Source organism: Salvelinus fontinalis, unplaced genomic scaffold (assembly GCF_029448725.1).
Source record: "Salvelinus fontinalis isolate EN_2023a unplaced genomic scaffold, ASM2944872v1 scaffold_0223, whole genome shotgun sequence".
Lineage (NCBI taxonomy): Eukaryota > Metazoa > Chordata > Actinopteri > Salmoniformes > Salmonidae > Salvelinus > Salvelinus fontinalis.
In genome coordinates this window covers 120985-139563 of record NW_026600432.1, presented here as the reverse complement: position 1 = coordinate 139563, position 18579 = coordinate 120985, and the positions used below count along the sequence as shown (strand labels likewise).

At 44.5% G+C, this 18579-nt stretch overlaps 2 protein-coding genes across 3 annotated transcripts in view; one reads left to right on the top strand and one right to left on the bottom strand.

Moving 5' to 3' along the window:
* Nucleotides 1-9086, top strand: part of LOC129844759 (calcium-regulated heat stable protein 1-like) — a 28616-nt gene extending 19530 nt beyond the window's left edge. Inside the window, exons 2-4 of the mRNA XM_055912854.1 lie at nt 1653-1906; nt 6294-6416; nt 8733-9086. Of these exons, the coding sequence (XP_055768829.1) occupies nt 1683-1906; nt 6294-6416; nt 8733-8898 (513 nt within the window). The 5' untranslated portion in view covers nt 1653-1682 and the 3' untranslated portion in view covers nt 8899-9086. The remainder of the gene's footprint in view (nt 1-1652; nt 1907-6293; nt 6417-8732) is intronic.
* A 5178-nt stretch (nt 9087-14264) lies between these two features.
* The window catches only part of LOC129844756 (4-aminobutyrate aminotransferase, mitochondrial-like), a 65003-nt gene continuing 60688 nt past the window's right edge, over nt 14265-18579 (bottom strand). For both annotated transcript variants that reach the window (XM_055912848.1, XM_055912849.1), the window contains exons 15-16: nt 16409-16520; nt 14265-16194 (exon numbers count right to left, since the gene is read on the bottom strand). In XM_055912848.1, the coding sequence (XP_055768823.1) occupies nt 16073-16194; nt 16409-16520 (234 nt within the window). In that variant the 3' untranslated portion in view covers nt 14265-16072. The remainder of the gene's footprint in view (nt 16195-16408; nt 16521-18579) is intronic.

Genomic DNA, 18579 nt, shown 5'->3' with positions numbered 1-18579 from the left:
AGTGCATCAGTCCCTCCTGCAGCAAAGCACCCCCACAATATGATGCTGCCACCCCCGTGCTTCACGGTTGGGATGGTGTTCTTTGGCTTGCAAGCCTCCCACTTTTTCCTCCAAACATAATCATGGTCATTATGGCCAAACAGTTCAATTTTTGTTTCATCAGGCCAGAGGACATTTCTCCAAAAAGTTCGATCTTTGTCCCCATGTGCAGTTGCAAACTGTAGTCTGGCTTTTTTATGGCAGTTTTGGAGCAGTGGCTTCTTCCTTGCTGAGCGGCCTTTCAGGTTATGTCGATATAGGACTCGTTTTAGTGTGGATATAGATACTTTTGTTCGTGTTTCCTTCAGCATCTTCACAAGATCTTTTGCTGTTGTTCTGGGATTGATTAGCACTTTTCACACCAAAGTACGTTCATATCTAGGAGACAGAACGCGTCTCCTTCCTGAGCGGTATGATGGCTGTGTGGTCCCATGGTGTTTATACTTGTGTACTATTGCTTGTACAGATGAACGTGGTACCTTCAGGTGTTTGGAAATTGCTCCCAAGGATGAACCAGACTTGTGGAGGTCTACAATTTTTTTCTGAGGTCATGGCTGATTTCTTTTGATTTTCCCATGATGTCAAGCAAAGAGGCACTGAGTTTGAAGGTAGGCCTTGAAATACATCCACAGGTACACCTCCAATTGACGTCAATTAGCCTATCAGACGCTTCTAAAGCCACAACATAATTTTCTGGAATTTTCCAAGCTGTTTAAAGGCACAGTCAACTTAGTGTATGTAAACTTCTGGTCCACTGGAATTGTGATACATAAGATAAATAATCTGTCTGTAAACAATTGTTGGAAAAATTACTTGTCATACACAAAGTAGATGTCCTAACCGACTTGCCAAAACTATAGTTTGTTAACAAGATATTTGTGGAGTGTTTGAAAAACGAGTTTTAATGACTCCAACCTAAGTGTATGTAAACTTCCGACTTCAACTGTATATATAAAATGTGTTCTACACATTTCTATCTGAATGTTCTGTAACATTAAACCCTCCTGAACAGGCCCCATGGGCTAGAACCTGGCAGCTCTTTGATTGGTGTTGCCATGGTGAAGAGGGTTCTTAATGTCCTAGGAGGACACTGATTGGACGGCCAGGGTTTGGAGTGGGTGTGTTTGTGTGTCTGCAGTCAGGCTAGTGCCTATGTAGCTAAATCACAGTTTTCAGTGTGAGTCTAGTAGAGTGGAATTAGCCTGGTCCCAGATCTACTGATCTATCATAGTAGAGTAGAAATAGCCTGGTCACGTCCCAGTTCTGTTTGTGCATCATGTCTAACAGTGGCATAATGACACAAACAGACTGGTACCCAGGCTAGGGAAGAAATGACAGACCAAATACATTTCCTAGACAGTGGAACAGGAAATGAAAGAGATGGATGGGCCAAGAGAAAGAGTTAGGAGGGAGGGATAGAAATGATACAACCCTCCCTCTTATCTCTTAGTATTCTCTGTAGTCACGACATCCACCTCTGCTGTCTATTGTAAACTCTTTAGAGGGTCATTTGGAACTGTGATGTCATCATCAGGTCTGTTAGTATAACAACTCAACTGGGTTTCTCCTCCCTTTCTCTCCTGTCTGCCTGTCTGTCCATCTGTCTACTCTAGGTGGTTGTCACGACTGCCCTTCCTCCCACAATGTCTTCTGAAGCCACGCCCATCCAGGGGTCAGTATCCCCATGCTCTACGACCCCTCCCCTGACCTCTAGGGCCCCTGGCTCCCCGGTCTCCCCAGTCTCTCCATTGTCCCCTGGGTCCCTGTGCCCGCCAGCCTCCCGGCACCGAGACCGTTCCCCCTCCCCCATGAGAGGTTACTTCATACCCAGCCCCCTGCCAACCAGACGTACTAGGACCTGCTCCGCGTGAGTACTGCATATACACACACACACATACACACACACACCTAGTTAGTGTTATAATTCAATAGTTATGAAACTGCTTAACTCATTATGCCTAGAGATCCTAGTTACATGGTCTGTAACCTGACGCATTATGTCTAGGGGTCCTAGCTACATGGTCTGTAACATGACTCATTATATCTAGGGGTCCTAGCTACATGGTCTGTAACCTGACTCATTATGTCTAGGGGTCCTAGCTACATGGTCTGTAACCTGACTCATTATGTCTAGGGGTCCTAGCTACATGGTCTGTAACCTGACGCATTATGTCTAGGGGTCCTAGCTACATGGACTGTAACCTGACTCATTATGTCTAGGGGTCCTAGCTACATGGTCTGTAACCTGACTCATTATGTCTAGGGGTCCTAGCTACATGGTCTGTAACCTGACTCATTATGTCTAGGGGTCCTAGCTACATGGTCTGTAACCTGACTCATTATGTCTAGGGGTCCTAGCTACATGGTCTGTAACATGACTCATTATATCTAGGGGTCCTAGCTACATGGTCTGTAACCTGACTCATTATGTCTAGGGGTCCTAGCTATATGGTCTGTAACCTGACTCATTATGTCTAGGGGTCCTAGCTACATGGTCTGTAACCTGGCTCATTATGTCTAGGGGTCCTAGCTACATGGTCTGTAACCTGACTCATTATGTCTAGGGGTCCTAGCTACATGGTCTGTAATCTGACTCATTATGTCTAGGGGTCCTAGCTACATGGTCTGTAACCTGACTCATTATGTCTAGGGGTCCTAGCTACATGGTCTGTAACCTGACTCATTATGTCTAGGGGTCCTAGCTACATGGTCTGTAACTTGACTCATTATGTCTAGGGGTCCTTGCTACGTGGTCTGTAACCTAACTCATTATGTCTACGGGTCTTAGCTACATGGTCTGTAAAGTGACTCATTATGTCTAGGAGTCCTAGCTACATGGTCTGTAACCTGACTCATTATGTCTAGGGGTCCTAGCTACGTGGTCTGTAATCTGATTGGATGTGTGCATTAATATGAGAAGTAAGCGAATGTGACCTGTTGTTGACTGCATTTACCCAGGAGACACCTTACCTTGGTCCAGGACCAGGTCTGTCTCTCTTGACCTCGTGGTCAGTCAGTCCAAGAGGATTAATATTGGTTCAGATGGTGAGGAAACATTAATATGTACATAAAGGAAACATACCAAAGGCCCAAACTAAAGACTCTAAACCAAACCAAAGGCCTCAAGGCCACCAATGAAATCCTCCTCACGGTTTTTCCAGCTGGGACACTGACTGACCATCACCTTAATTGGCAACACCTGATGTGCTTATCAAGGCTTAGCTCAGCACTTAGACCGGTTAGTGCTGCCACCTGGGGGCATAACACTACTACTCCCGTATCATAACACTACTACTCCCGTATCATAACACTACTACTCCCGTATCATAACACTACTACTCCCGTATCATAACACCACTACTCCCGTATCATAACACCACTACTCCCGTATCATAACACCACTACTCCCGTATCATAACACTACTACTCCCGTATCATAACACCACTACTCCCGTATCATAACACTACTACTCCCGTATCATAACACTACTACTCCCGTATCATAACACTATATAATATATCATAACACTACTCCCGTATCATAACACTATATAATATATCATAACACTACTCCCATATCATAACACTATATAATATATCATAACACTACTCCCGTATCATAACACTATATAATATATCATAACACTACTCCCGTATCATAACACTATATAATATATCATAACACTACTCCCGTATCATAACACTATATAATATATCATAACACTACTACCGTATCATAACACTATATAATATATCATAACACTACTCCCGTATCATAACACTATATAATATATCATAACACTACTACTCCCGTATCATAACACTATATAATATATCATAACACTACTACTCCCGTATCATAACACTATATAATATATCATAACACCACTCCCATATCATAACACCACTACTCCCGTATCATAACACTATATAATATATCATAACACTACTCCCATATCATAACACCACTACTCCCGTATCATAACACTATATAATATATCATAACACTACTCCCATATCATAACACCACTACTCCCGTATCATAACACTATATAATATATCATAACACTACTACTCCCGTATCATAACACTATATAATATATCATAACACTACTCCCGTATCATAACACTACTACTCCCGTATCATAACACTATATAATATATCATAACACTATATAATATATCATAACACCACTACTCCCGTATCATAACACCACTACTCCCGTATCATAACACTACTCCCGTATCATAACACTATATAATATATCATAACACTACTACTCCCGTATCATAACACTATATAATATATCATAACACTACTCCCGTATCATAACACTATATAATATATCATAACACTACTCCCGTATCATAACGCTATATAATATATCATAACACTACTCCCGTATCATAACACCACTACTCCCGTATCATAACACTATATAATATATCATAACACTACTCCCGTATCATAACACTACTACTCCCGTATCATAACACTATATAATATATCATAACACTACTCCCGTATCATAACACTATATAATATATCATAACACTACTACTCCCGTATCATAACACTACTACTCCCGTATCATAACACTATATAATATATCATAACACTACTCCCATATCATAACACTATATAATATATCATAACACTATATAATATATCATAACACTATATAATATATCATAACACTATATAATATATCATAACACTATATAATATATCATAACACTACTCCCGTATCATAACACTATATAATATATCATAACACTACTCCCGTATCATATCACTATATAATATATCATAACACCACTACTCCCGTATCATAACGCCACCACTCCCGTATCATAACACCACTACTCCCGTATCATAACACCACTACTCCCATATCATAACACTATATAATATATCATAACACTACTCCCATATCATAACACTACTACTCCCGTATCATAACACTATATAATATATCATAACACTACTCCCATATCATAACACCACTGCTCCCATATCATAACACTATATAATATATCATAACACTACTCCCATATCATAACACTATATAATATATCATAACACTACTACTCCCGTATCATAACACTATATAATATATCATAACACCACTGCTCCCATATCATAACACTATATAATATATCATAACACCACTGCTCCCATATCATAACACTATATAATATATCATAACACCACTGCTCCCATATCATAACATTATATAATGTATCATAACACTAAAGTGGTACCTCAATTAAAAGATGTGAGCTTATGCCTCATCTTCTGTCATTGCACCACACTACCACAAGGGGGAGTTAGAACGCTGATATGTCGCTAGTCTAAACTGTGGCACAAATTGGGGGATTTTTCACACCAGGCTCAGCTATTTACACTCTCCTTTTGTAAATTAATGGAGGTGTGAATGTTTCAGTCCGAGAGTCTCTCTCCTCTGGCGCTGGAGTCCTGCATCAGGCAAAACAACATGTAGCTGGTGGGTGTCCCGGAGTGTAGAGAGAACTTAAATACAATGGCTCAATTACACCTGACATGTGGACTGATGATTTTAGAAAAATAGACACGGTGGCCTTTTGGTTTCTCTCCCTCTAAAAACATAAATAAACCATTCTAAATAACAAACTGTCTTTATTTACCACCGTGTGAGAGTGATAGCCCCTCTCTATAGAAAGTGAGTTTCTGATACACGGCAGTCCTTCTCTACTGATGAGAAGAAGAAACTGAATGAAAGAAAGTACAGTGAGGATAGGGAGGGGGCTAGATGATCCATATTTACAAGACCTGAGCTAGTTCATTTATTTAATTAATGAAATGTACTAGTTTATTTAGGCAATTTAATATTCATCTAGGTTTGGCCTATTTAGTAGGCTATTTAGAGCAACATCTATATTTGTCAGAATAAAGCTGAGTGACTCACTCATTTCTGGCTTTGGATCAAAATAAATAAGTACCAACATTCTTTCTGATTAACTTGATCAAAACATTTCTTTATTGAAGACTAATCTGCTCATATTGTTTTTGGAGTCGTCGTGGTTACAATGAAGAATGGAAACCAAATATATCAAATCTTATTCATACTGGATAATTAGATGTGTGTTGCAAGCTTGTCATTGTTCCTTTTTTTAAATGTTGCCTGCCTTTTATTGTGTGTGTGTGTGTGTGTGTGTGTGTGTGTGTGTGTGTGTGTGTGTGTGTGTGTGTGTGTGTGTGTGTGTGTGTGTAGGGCGGAGCGTGCAGCGGAGGGGCCGTTGTTCAGCGGCGTATGTAAGTGTTTCTCTCGGACTAAAGGACACGGCTTCATCACACCAGCCGACGGAGGCAGTGACATCTTTGTTCACATCTCAGAGTAAGTTTTGTGGGTCACAGCCTCAACACACATAATAATACCAGCTCCCATTCACCCAGTGATGAGGACGGCCAGCTCCCATTCACCCAGTGATGAGGACGGCCAGCTCCCATTCACCCAGTGATGAGGACGGCCAGCTCCCACTCACCCAGTGATGAGGACGGCCAGCTCCCATTCACCCAGTGATGAGGACGGCCAGCTCCCATTCACCCAGTGATGAGGACGGCCAGCTCCCATTCACCCAGTGATGAGGACGGCCAGCTCCCATTCACCCAGTGATGAGGACGGCCAGCTCCCATTCACCCAGTGATGAGGACGGCCAGCTCCCATTCACCCAGTGATGAGGACGGCCAGCTCCCATTCACCCAGTGATGAGGACGGCCAGCTCCCATTCACCCAGTGATGAGGACGGCCAGCTCCCATTCACCCAGTGATGAGGACGGCCAGCTCCCATTCACCCAGTGATGAGGACGGCCAGCTCCCATTCACCCAGTGATGAGGACGGCCAGCTCCCATTCACCCAGTGATGAGGACGGCCAGCTCCCATTCACCCAGTGATGAGGACGGCCAGCTCCCATTCACCCAGTGATGAGGACGACCAGCTCCCATTCACCCAGTGATGAGGACGACCAGCTCCCATTCACCCAGTGATGAGGACGGTGACGAGGGGGTGCGGTCTGCAGTTCGCTGTGCGTCCTTCCACCTTTCTCGTGGCGTCGGTTGGTCCCTGAGGTCCTAGTTGTCCGTCTTTTGAGAGGAGATTCTCTCTCTCCTTCAAAAGCAGGCTATTCGAGTGGTAGACCGTATCAGAAGTACAGAGCGATTGGTACAGCTGGTACTTTTAGTCCCCAAGAGCGATGGAACGTAGCGTCCCGTCCTGAACCTCAAGGTAGCAAGTTCAAAATGCTCACACTCCCCCGCCGCTGGCTACTGCAGTCGGAGACTCCCAGCAGTTGGTTCAAGTCCATACATCTGAAGGATTTATATTATTATGCGCTATACATCCACCCCATCTCCCAATCATCCTTCTCTATGGTGGTGGAGGCGGTGCCAGGGATCAGAGTATTGGCCTATCAGGGTGGTTGGCTGGTCATAGCGGAGTCGAGAAAACAAGTGGAGCTCCACACTGCCACGCTGGTTTCCCATAGGCAGTCTCTGGGTTCATAGTGAAGCTCTGGGTTCATAGTGAAGCTCTGGGTTCATAGTGAGTCTCTGGGTTCATAGTGAGTCTCTGGGGTTCATAGTGAATCTCTGGGGTTCAAAGTGAATCTCTGGGGTTCAAAGTGAATCTCTGGGGTTCAAAGTGAATCTCTGGGGTTCAAAGTGAATCTCTGGGGTTCAAAGTGAATCTCTGGGGTTCAAAGTGAATCTCTGGGGTTCATAGTGAATCTCTGGGGTTCAAAGTGAATCTCTGGGGTTCATAGTGAATCTCTGGGGTTCATAGTGAATCTCTGGGGTTCATAGTGAATCTCTTATTTGTTTTTTAAAACTTTTGAATGGCGCACACAGACAATCCATGTCTCAATTGTCTCAAGGTTTAAACATCCTTCTTTAACCAGGTCTCCTCAACTTCATCTATACTGTTTGAAGTGGATTTGACGAGTGACATCAATAAGGGATCATAGCTTTCAGCTGGATTCATCTGGTCAGTCTGTCATGGAAAGAACAGGTGTTCATAATGTGTTGTACACTCAGTGTATATTTGTGGTCTGGCAAGTTGTGTACACGTGTTTCTAGGAGAGTCGTGTACACGTGGTTCTGGGAGAGTCGTGTACACGTGGTTCTGGGAGAGTCGTGTACACGTGGTTCTGGGAGAATCGTGTACACGTGGTTCTGGGAGAGTCGTGTACACGTGGTTCTGGGAGAGTCGTGTACACGTGGTTCTGGGAGAGTCGTGTACACGTGGTTCTGGGAGAGTCGTGTACACGTGGTTCTGGGAGAGTCGTGTACACGTGGTTCTGGGAGAGTCGTGTACACGTGGTTCTGGGAGAGTCGTGTACACGTGGTTCTGGGAGAGTCGTGTACACGTGGTTCTGGGAGAGTCGTGTACACGTGGTTCTGGGAGAGTCGTGTACACGTGGTTCTGGGAGAGTCGTGTACACGTGGTTCTGGGAGAGTCGTGTACACGTGGTTCTGGGAGAGTCGTGTACACGTGGTTCTGGGAGAGTCGTGTACACGTGGTTCTGGGAGAGTCGTGTACACGTGGTTCTGGGAGAGTCGTGTACACGTGGTTCTAGGAGAGAAGACAGTTGGAAATGAACACACTGATAAAGATGAGCATGTATTATCTCTCATTCATCCCTCCTCCCTCTACAGTATCGATGGGGAATACGTGCCAATGGAAGGAGATGAGGTGAGCTATAAGGTGTGCTCCATCCCTCCCAAGTACCAGAAGATCCAGGCGGTGGATGTCACCATCACCCACCTCAACCCAGGATCGAAGCACGAGACCTGGGGCGGGGCGCTGCTCAGCTCCTCCTGAGTCCTGGAGGTTTCTGGAGGGGAGAAATGTCAACAGGGAAAGGGTCTCCTTCTTTCTAGTTTTTCTGAAGGGACATATGGGTTAATGCTTGTTGTGGGAGGAAATGTAAAGGTTGGTATTTGAATGGGGAAGACGTGTATCATTAGACAGGAAGGTTAATCAAATAAAGCTGCATCACTTCAACAAGACATGGTTCTGTAGTTTTATTCATGGTTTTAACTAATATCACTGAGATCTGCTGTTCGATTGGATTCAATGCCACAGTGCCTGTCGACCGATGCCACATTTCAAGCATCTGCAGCGTTGTGGAGTTAATGCAATCTCCACGAACACGGTAACATTGCCTTTAAAAGCCACATCGTCCACAACGCCTGATCAGATTGAATCTCGGCCGATTTGTGAGTGTGACTGTTGAATAAAACAGAATAAGAGGGTTATGTTGTGAATGGGAGGTGTGTTTTCAGATGGGAGGTGTGTTTTCAGATGGGAGGTGTGTTCAAATGGGAGGTGTGTTTTCAAATGGGAGGTGTGTTTTCAAATGGGAGGTGTGTTTTCAGATGGGAGGTTGGGTTTTCAGATGGGAGGTTGGGTTTTCAGATGGGAGGTTGGGTTTTCAGATGGGAGGTTGGGTTTTCAGATGGGAGGTTGGGTTTTCAGATGGGAGGTTGGGTTTTCAGATGGGAGGTTGGGTTTTCAGATGGGAGGTTGGGTTTTCAGATGGGAGGTTGGGTTTTCAGATGGGAGGTTGGGTTTTCAGATGGGAGGTTGGGTTTTCAGATGGGAGGTTGGGTTTTCAGATGGGAGGTTGGGTTTTCAGATGGGAGGTTGGGTTTTCAGATGGGAGGTTGGGTTTTCAGATGGGAGGTTGGGTTTTCAGATGGGAGGTTGGGTTTTCAGATGGGAGGTGTGTTTTCAGATGGGAGGTGTGTTTTCAAATGGGAGGTGTGTTTTCAAATGGGAGGTGTGTTTTCAAATGGGAGGTGTGTTTTCAAATGGGAGGTGTGTTTTCAAATGGGAGGTGTGTTTTCAAATGGGAGGTGTGTTTTCAAATGGGAGGTGTGTTTTCAAATGGGAGGTGTGTTTTCAAATGGGAGGTGTGTTTTCAAATGGGAGGTGTGTTTTCAAATGGGAGGTGTGTTTTCAAATGGGAGGTGTGTTTTCAAATGGGAGGTGTGTTTTCAAATGGGAGGTGTGTTTTCAAATGGGAGGTGTGTTTTCAAATGGGAGGTGTGTTTTCAAATGGGAGGTTGGTTTTCAAATGGGAGGTTGGTTTTCAAATGGGAGGTTGGTTTTCAAATGGGAGGTTGGTTTTCAAATGGGAGGTGTGTTTTCAAATGGGAGGTTGGTTTTCAGATGGGAGGTTGGTTTTCAGATGGGAGGTGTGTTTTCAAATGGGAGGTGTGTTTTCAAATGGGAGGTGTGTTTTCAAATGGGAGGTGTGTTTTCAGATGGGAGGTGTGTTTTCAGATGGGAGGTGTGTTTTCAGATGGGAGGTGTGTTCAAATGGGAGGTGGGTTTTCAAATGGGAGGTGTACTGGGAGGTGTTGGAAATGGAAAATATCTTCTCATGTACCAGGTATGTAAACAATTTCATGAATTCTTAACAGCATAAATCTCTATTTAGAATGGAGATGTGACACTGTCTACTGGTCTGCCTACTGGTCTGCCTACTGGTCTGTCTGCTTTATACATTCATTCATTCTGCCTGGATTTTATTTCTAGTTGATCAATATAAATGTTATTTTCAACATGTTCTTGTGTATTGTCTTATCACCTGAGAGACAGAATCAGTTGAGTGAAGTCTTGGCTGTTAATGGGTTTGTTCTCAGCTGTAAATGAAAGTAGACAGACAACAGAGTTGCATGCTGGTGCAGGGTGACTATAGCAACCTGTAGAGCCGGTGGTCAGCTCACAGTGGCTTCCTGTAAGGATCAGGATGCAGAGTGCAAAGGCTCTTTCTCACATCCTGTTTCCTCACTTCCTCCTCATAGTGCATTGGAGAAGAAGGCCAGAGGGGAGGGACCTAGGACCTTCTCCTCCAATAAGGAGGAGGTCCAGATGCTCTAACGATGGAAATACATGTCCTCAAAGATTAGAACACAGTCGGGAAGAGGCGAGATCAGGAGGGACCAATGAGGCGGCAGATATGAGTGGAACAACAGGTCTTTGCTGTCCGGGATCCTTGGAACGTCACAACTCTTTACTGACTTTGTTGTCCCCATGGGGAAATTCTGTTGCAGTGTCATGTACACGTTTTAAATACAAAACAAATTGATAATACAACTTTCATAACAGTTACATAACAATACAAAAACAGTAGCCTGCTGGGTCGATAGGAACATTAACCCAAGCTATTTAGGAGAGATCTCATGTAACGGTATAACTTTACGTCCGTCCCCTCGCCGGGCGCGAACCAGGGACCCTCTGCACACATCAACAACTGACACCCACGAAGCATCGTTACCCATCACTCCACAAAGGCCGCGGCCCTTGCAGAGCAAGGGGCAACACTACTTCTAGGTTTCAGAGCAAGTGACGTAACTGATTGAAACGCTAGTAGCGCGTACCCGCTAACTAGCTAGCCATTTCACATCCGTTACACTCACACCTGGCACAAATTATTGTCTCGTTCTGTTTTCCCTGTCGAGGGGTGCCCTATACCTGCGCCCAGAGGGGAGTAGTTCAAAGTCTGGGTACAGGGGGTGGCTTGGGTCTAAAATGATTTTGTGAGCCTTGCGGAGGGCCCTGAACTTAAAGATCTCATTCAGGCCTGTCTGTTTGACTCCAAGTACCTTGCTTGCTGTTGTGATAATCCTTCTCAGCATATTTCTCTGGTTAACAGTGGCATTGCCAAACCAACAAACATTACAAAAAGTTAAACTACTCTCATTGAAAGATTTGTAAAACAGAGTCCGTATAGTACAGTCAACATTAAAAGATCCCAGAGTCTCTGACTCTTTTTGTAGATCAGATCTGTACATTTACTCCACTGAAACGTATTGTCCAAGAGGACATCCTGACACATCTGATGTGACCCCATTTGAAGTTGACATTTTAAAATGGTTAAAGTAAGGCAGTGGTCACCAACCTCGCCTGAGCCGAGATCTCTTGGAGTCAAAATGCAGGCAGAGATGATCTACCCTTCTGAATAAAATAACAAACATACCTTAAAAAGCGTAAAGCCTCTGCAACATGAAACTATAAGCAACAGTTCTGTAGCTATGAGGCTTGTACATTAGGCTATAAGCTCAGTACATTATCACTGCATATTGGCTAGTCTTGAATTACCCTGCTAATGTTGTTCTCAGACCATTTAAAAAAAATGTATTTCAAAACGTGAGATATATACACTGCTCAAAAAAATAAAGGGAACACTTAAACAACACAATGTAACTCCAAGTCAATCACACTTCTGTGAAATCAAACTGTCCACTTAGGAAGCAACACTGATTGACAATAAATTTCACATGCTGTTGTGCAAATGGAGTAGACAAAAGGTGGAAATTATAGGCAATTAGCAAGACACCCCCAATAAAGGAGTGATTCTGCAGGTGGTGACCACACACCACTTCTCAGTTCCTATGCTTCCTGGCTGATGTTTTGGTCACTTTTGAATGCTGGCGGTGCTTTCACTCTAGTGGTAGCATGAGACAGAGTCTACAACCCACACAAGTGGCTCAGGTAGTGCAGTTCATCCAGGATGGCACATCAATGCGAGCTGTGGCAAAAAGGTTTGTTGTGTCTGTCAGCGTAGTGTCCAGAGCATGGAGGCACTACCAGGAGACAGGCCAGTACATCAGGAGACGTGGAGGAGGCCGTAGGAGGGCAACAACCCAGCAGCAGGACCGCTACCTCCGCCTTTGTGGAGGCAATACATATTGATGCGCAGTCTGTCAGATGTATTTTTTTAATTTAATTTCACCTTTATTTAACCAGGTAAGCTAGTTGAGAACAAGTTCTCATTTACAACTGCGACCTGGCCAAGATAAAGCATAGCAGTTCGACACAAACAACAACACAGAGTTACACATGGAATAAACAAACATACAGTCAATAATACAGTAGAACAAAAACAAAAAGTCTATATACAGTGAGTGCAAATGAGGTAAGATAAGGGAGGTAAGGCAATAAATAGGCCATAGTGGCGAAGTAATTACAATATAGCAATAAACACTGGAATATTGGTATTAAAGAGGAACTATCGCAAAAAAAACTTTTCCGGTTGACAACGGGCTGTGGCATCCGTAATAGTCATATACATCAATTATAGTCCCAAACTTAACCCCAAAATACCAGAGACTAGAAAAAGGTCTTTACAAGCAGTCTGTCTGTCTGATGTCATAATACCATTACATCATCATCTTCATAAAATACCTTGATGATTAACATTCTGATGATCAGGATTTCTGATATTGATCTTCCCTAACAGATGCCTGTGATCTCACACTGGACCCAAACACAGCATACAGTCTCCTCTCTCTGTCTGAGGAGAACAGAAAGGTGACATGTAGGAGAGAGGAGCAGCCGTATCCTGATCACCCAGAGAGATTTAACTACTGGGACCAGGTGCTGTGTAGAGAGGGTCTGACTGGGCGCTGTTACTGGGAGGTAGAGAGGAGTGGGAGCAGGGCTGAAATAGGAGTGACATATAAAGGAATCAGCAGGAGAGGAGACAGTAATGACTGTGTGCTGGGAGTCAATAACAAGTCCTGGAGTCTATGGAGTTCTAGCGACAGCTACACTGCCTGGCTCAATAATAAGGAAACGGACATACCTGTCCCCTTCTCCAGCTCACACAGAGTAGGAGTGTATCTGGACTGGCCGGCCGGGCACTCTGTCCTTCTATAGAGCCTCCTCTGACACACTGACCCACCTGTACACATTCACCTCCACATTCACTGAGCCCATCTATCCAGGGTTTTGGGTTTGGTATGAATCCTCAGTGTCCCTGTGTCAGGTAAAAACGTTTCATTAGGAAAGCTTGGATCTTATTGTTATTAACTGACGATTGTAAATAATGACGTTTGTAGAATGTTTATTTATGTCACATTGTTGACGCAACAACCCTGCTTCTGTTTGAACTCAGTTCCTCTATATGGGACGTTCCTGGTTCGGGTAAAGACAAATAAAGCTGGTGTTTTAAAACACATTAAAGATGTTTACTTTTTGTTGTCCTATGAAAGAATGATGGGCTGTTAAATACATGTTGTGTTTGGTTGAAAGGCTCTGTCAGGAACCAACACAACACACACTTACACCCCTCTCCACTGTTGTAGACAAGGCAAACAGAACCACACACCCCTCTCCACTGTTGTAGACAAGGCAAACAGAACCATATGATAAGGAACACACAAACTCCAGAGGAATTCATTACAATGTGATTCTGGTTTTATTTTAGGATACATAGAGGGTGCTTCATAGACAACAATAATTAGAGATCTGCAATAACCTTTAACCTCACAGAACAATGTAAACAAAACATAGCAATGCTTCTACTATTGTTAAGGGTTAACAGGAAATCAGCTCTCTATACAATAATGATTGGGCTGGTTAACAAGACAGGTATCATCATCACTGTAATCGTCATCACCGTCGCCATGGCCATATTATAAAGCTTCTACAGTGGTTAATGCTGAAGCCGTCTCCTTGGTGTTACTGCTGCTATTTCAACCTGTCCACAACGTTTAAAACAACAACTACAGCAGGCATTGAGAACAACGTAGACACCTTGTGCTGTACATCAATAAGGAGTCCGGTAGTTTCACGAGGAAACCAGATGAATATGGCAAGATGCACTCTAATAGGACTACGTCCCAAACAAGTCAACAAATATAATACAGCTTTTTATTTAGCGGTCCTGACTGCAAAAACCTGCCTTCAATTTTAAACATGGGTATATCTGTAGGTAAGTATGGTTATGTGTTAATAAGTGGGGGTTTAAAATAGACTGTTAGCCCTGACGTACAGTGAGTCTGGAACCCAGTTCTCAATTCCTTCAACCCAAAGGAAGTTCAGGAACAACAACATGCAGAAACACTACATCATCTAATATAATATTCTCCTTCACAAAATCCCAACGTCTGGGGTTGAGAACCCAAGTCAAAAGGAAACCTAATTGTTCTGTTAAAAAGAGCTAGGACACTCAGAGGACCCCACAGAACCCAAACTAGGACACCCAGAGGACCCCACAGAACCCAAACTAGGACACCCAGAGGACCCCACAGAACCCAAACTAGGACACACAGAGGACCCCACAGAACCCAAACTAGGACACTCAGAGGACCCCACAGAACCCAAACTAGGACACCCAGAGGACCCCACAGAACCCAAACTAGGACACTCAGAGGACCCCACAGAACCCAAACTAGGACATACAGAGGACCCACAGAACCCAAACTAGGACATCATCTCAAGGTCAGGGGCTAAAGAGTCGGCGTGCGGCGGCCATTTTGTATCATTACAACCTCGTTTGGGTTAGCTTGCTGCTAACCACTCCTGTCAGGTGTGTTTGTTCTAAAACATCTGGCTGTGCCTTCATCTGTTAGGGAGTTGGAGGGTTTGTGTGATATGACCAAAATAAGACTATGTTTTGTGCTTGTGCCTTTTGCAGGCGTATCATTAGGACATTACTGTGACATGAGGAATGCTAGGACTGCCACATTAGCAATGGGACAAATTCAAGTGTGTGTGTGTGTGTGTGTATGGTGTGTGTTTGAGTATGTGTTAAAGGGAGACTTCGGGATTGTGGCAGTGAGGCCCTTTATCCACTTCCCCAGAGTCAGATGAACTCGTAGATACCATTTTTATGTCTCTGTGTCTCCAGGTTGAAGGAAGTTAGAGGTAGTTTCACGAGCCAATGTTTCCAGTCATTGTGCTAATGCTAGTTAGCAATTGCGCTAGCGCTAGTTAGCAATTGCGCTAGTTAGCAACTTCCTTCGAACAGCACACAGATACATAAAAATGGTATCCACGAGTATCATCTGACTCTGGGGAAGGAGAAAAAGGGCTTCATTGCCAAAATCCCGTAGCATCCCTTTAAGTGTACGCGTTACTGTGTGAACCTCTGTTATAGGTTAAGACTCTTGTGCTTCCTCTCCCCTACACCGCATCCCCAGTTGGTCTTGGCCTATGTTGGTTTGGCCCAGTCCAGTGTGGACGGGACCGGGGCAGGGTTCTAGTTGTGTTCTGCCAGGACGTCGCTGAACACGTTCAGGAACATGTGAACATGGTACTCTTTAAACACCAGAGCAGGACGGAACCGGATGGACCGATCTCCACAGCCACCCAGCAGAACACCTGAGAGACAGAGAAGATAGAGGTTACACAGAAGATCACCAGCGTGGAGTGTGTACGCAGGTGTTTCTGTCTGTCTGTCCATCCACATGTGTGTGTGTGGGTTGTGTGTTTGTACACGGGAGTGTCTCTATCCACCCAGCCATCCGTCTGTCTGTCTGTCCATCCATCTGTGGGTGTGTGTGTGGGGGGGTTGTGTGTGAATAGTGTGTCTTACCCTTGTCCCGGGCTCTGAGGATGATGCTGTTGCGTGTGGCGTCATCACGGATGTCAATGGCACAGAATGTCCCCTGTCCCCGAGCACTGCTCAACAGGTTAGGGTACTGGTCCTGAAGGAGAGGTACAGACGTTAGCATGCACACACAACGTCTCTGGTACCTGTAGTTGGTAGAGTCTCTGTCTCTGGTACCTGTAGTTGGTAGAGTCTCTGGTACCTGTAGTTGGTAGAGTCTCTGGTACCTGTAGTTGGTAGAGTCTCTGTCTCTAGTACCTGTAGTTGGTAGAGTCTCTGTCTCTGGTACCTGTAGTTGGTAGAGTCTCTGTCTCTGGTACCTGTAGTTGGTAGAGTCTCTGGTACCTGTAGTTGGTAGAGTCTCTGTCTCTAGTACCTGTAGTTGGTAGAGTCTCTGGTACCTGTAGTTGGTAGAGTCTCTGGTACCTGTAGTTGGTAGAGTCTCTGTCTCTGGTACCTGTAGTTGGTAGAGTCTCTGTCTCTAGTACCTGTAGTTGGTAGAGTCTCTGTCTCTAGTACCTGTAGTTGGTAGAGTCTCTGGTACCTGTAGTTGGTAGAGTCTCTGGTACCTGTAGTTGGTAGAGTCTCTGTCTCTAGTACCTGTAGTTGGTAGAGTCTCTGTCTCTAGTACCTGTAGTTGGTAGAGTCTCTGGTACCTGTAGTTGGTAGAGTCTCTAGTACCTGTAATTGGTAGAGACTCTGGTACCTGTAGTTGGTAGAGTCTCTAGTGCCTGTAGTTGTTAGAGTCTCTGGTACCTGTAGTTGGTAGAGACTCTGGTACCTGTAGTTGGTAGAGTCTCTGTCTCTAGTACCTGTTGTTGGTAGAGTCTCTGTCTCTAGTACCTGTTGTTGGTAGAGTCTCTGTCTCTAGTACCTGTAGTTGGTAGAGTCTCTGGTACCTGTAGTTGGTAGAGTCTCTAGTGCCTGTAGTTGGTAGAGTCTCTGTCTCTAGTACCTGTAGTTGGTAGAGTCTCTGTCTCTAGTGCCTGTAGTTGGTAGTCTCTGGTACCTGTAGTTGGTAGAGTCTCTGGTACCTGTAGTTGGTAGAGTCTCTGGTACCTGTAGTTGGTAGAGTCTCTGGTACCTGTAGTTGGTAGAGTCTCTAGTACCTGTAGTTGGTAGAGTCTCTAGTCCCTGTAGTTGGTAGAGTCTCTGGTCCCTGTAGTTGGTAGAGTCTCTAGTCCCTGTAGTTGGTAGAGTCTCTAGTCCCTGTAGTTGGTAGAGTCTCTGGTACCTGTAGTTGGTAGAGTCTCTAGTACCTGTAATTGGTAGAGACTCTGGTACCTGTAGTTGGTAGAGTCTCTAGTGCCTGTAGTTGTTAGAGTCTCTGGTACCTGTAGTTGGTAGAGACTCTGGTACCTGTAGTTGGTAGAGTCTCTGTCTCTAGTACCTGTTGTTGGTAGAGTCTCTGTCTCTAGTACCTGTTGTTGGTAGAGTCTCTGTCTCTAGTACCTGTAGTTGGTAGAGTCTCTGGTACCTGTAGTTGGTAGAGTCTCTAGTGCCTGTAGTTGGTAGAGTCTCTGTCTCTAGTACCTGTAGTTGGTAGAGTCTCTGTCTCTAGTGCCTGTAGTTGGTAGTCTCTGGTACCTGTAGTTGGTAGAGTCTCTGGTACCTGTAGTTGGTAGAGTCTCTGGTACCTGTAGTTGGTAGAGTCTCTGGTACCTGTAGTTGGTAGAGTCTCTAGTACCTGTAGTTGGTAGAGTCTCTAGTCCCTGTAGTTGGTAGAGTCTCTGGTCCCTGTAGTTGGTAGAGTCTCTAGTCCCTGTAGTTGGTAGAGTCTCTAGTCCCTGTAGTTGGTAGAGTCTCTGGTACCTGGAGTTGGTAGAGTCTCTGGTACCTGGAGTTGGTAGAGTCTCTGGTACCTGGAGTTGGTAGAGTCTCTGTCTCTAGTACCTGTAGTTGGTAGAGTCTCTGTCTCTAGTCCCTGTAGTTGGTAGAGTCTCTGGTACCTGTAGTTGGTAGAGTCTCTAGTACCTGTAATTGGTAGAGACTCTGGTACCTGTAGTTGGTAGAGTCTCTAGTGCCTGTAGTTGTTAGAGTCTCTGGTACCTGTAGTTGGTAGAGACTCTGGTACCTGTAGTTGGTAGAGTCTCTGTCTCTAGTACCTGTTGTTGGTAGAGTCTCTGTCTCTAGTACCTGTTGTTGGTAGAGTCTCT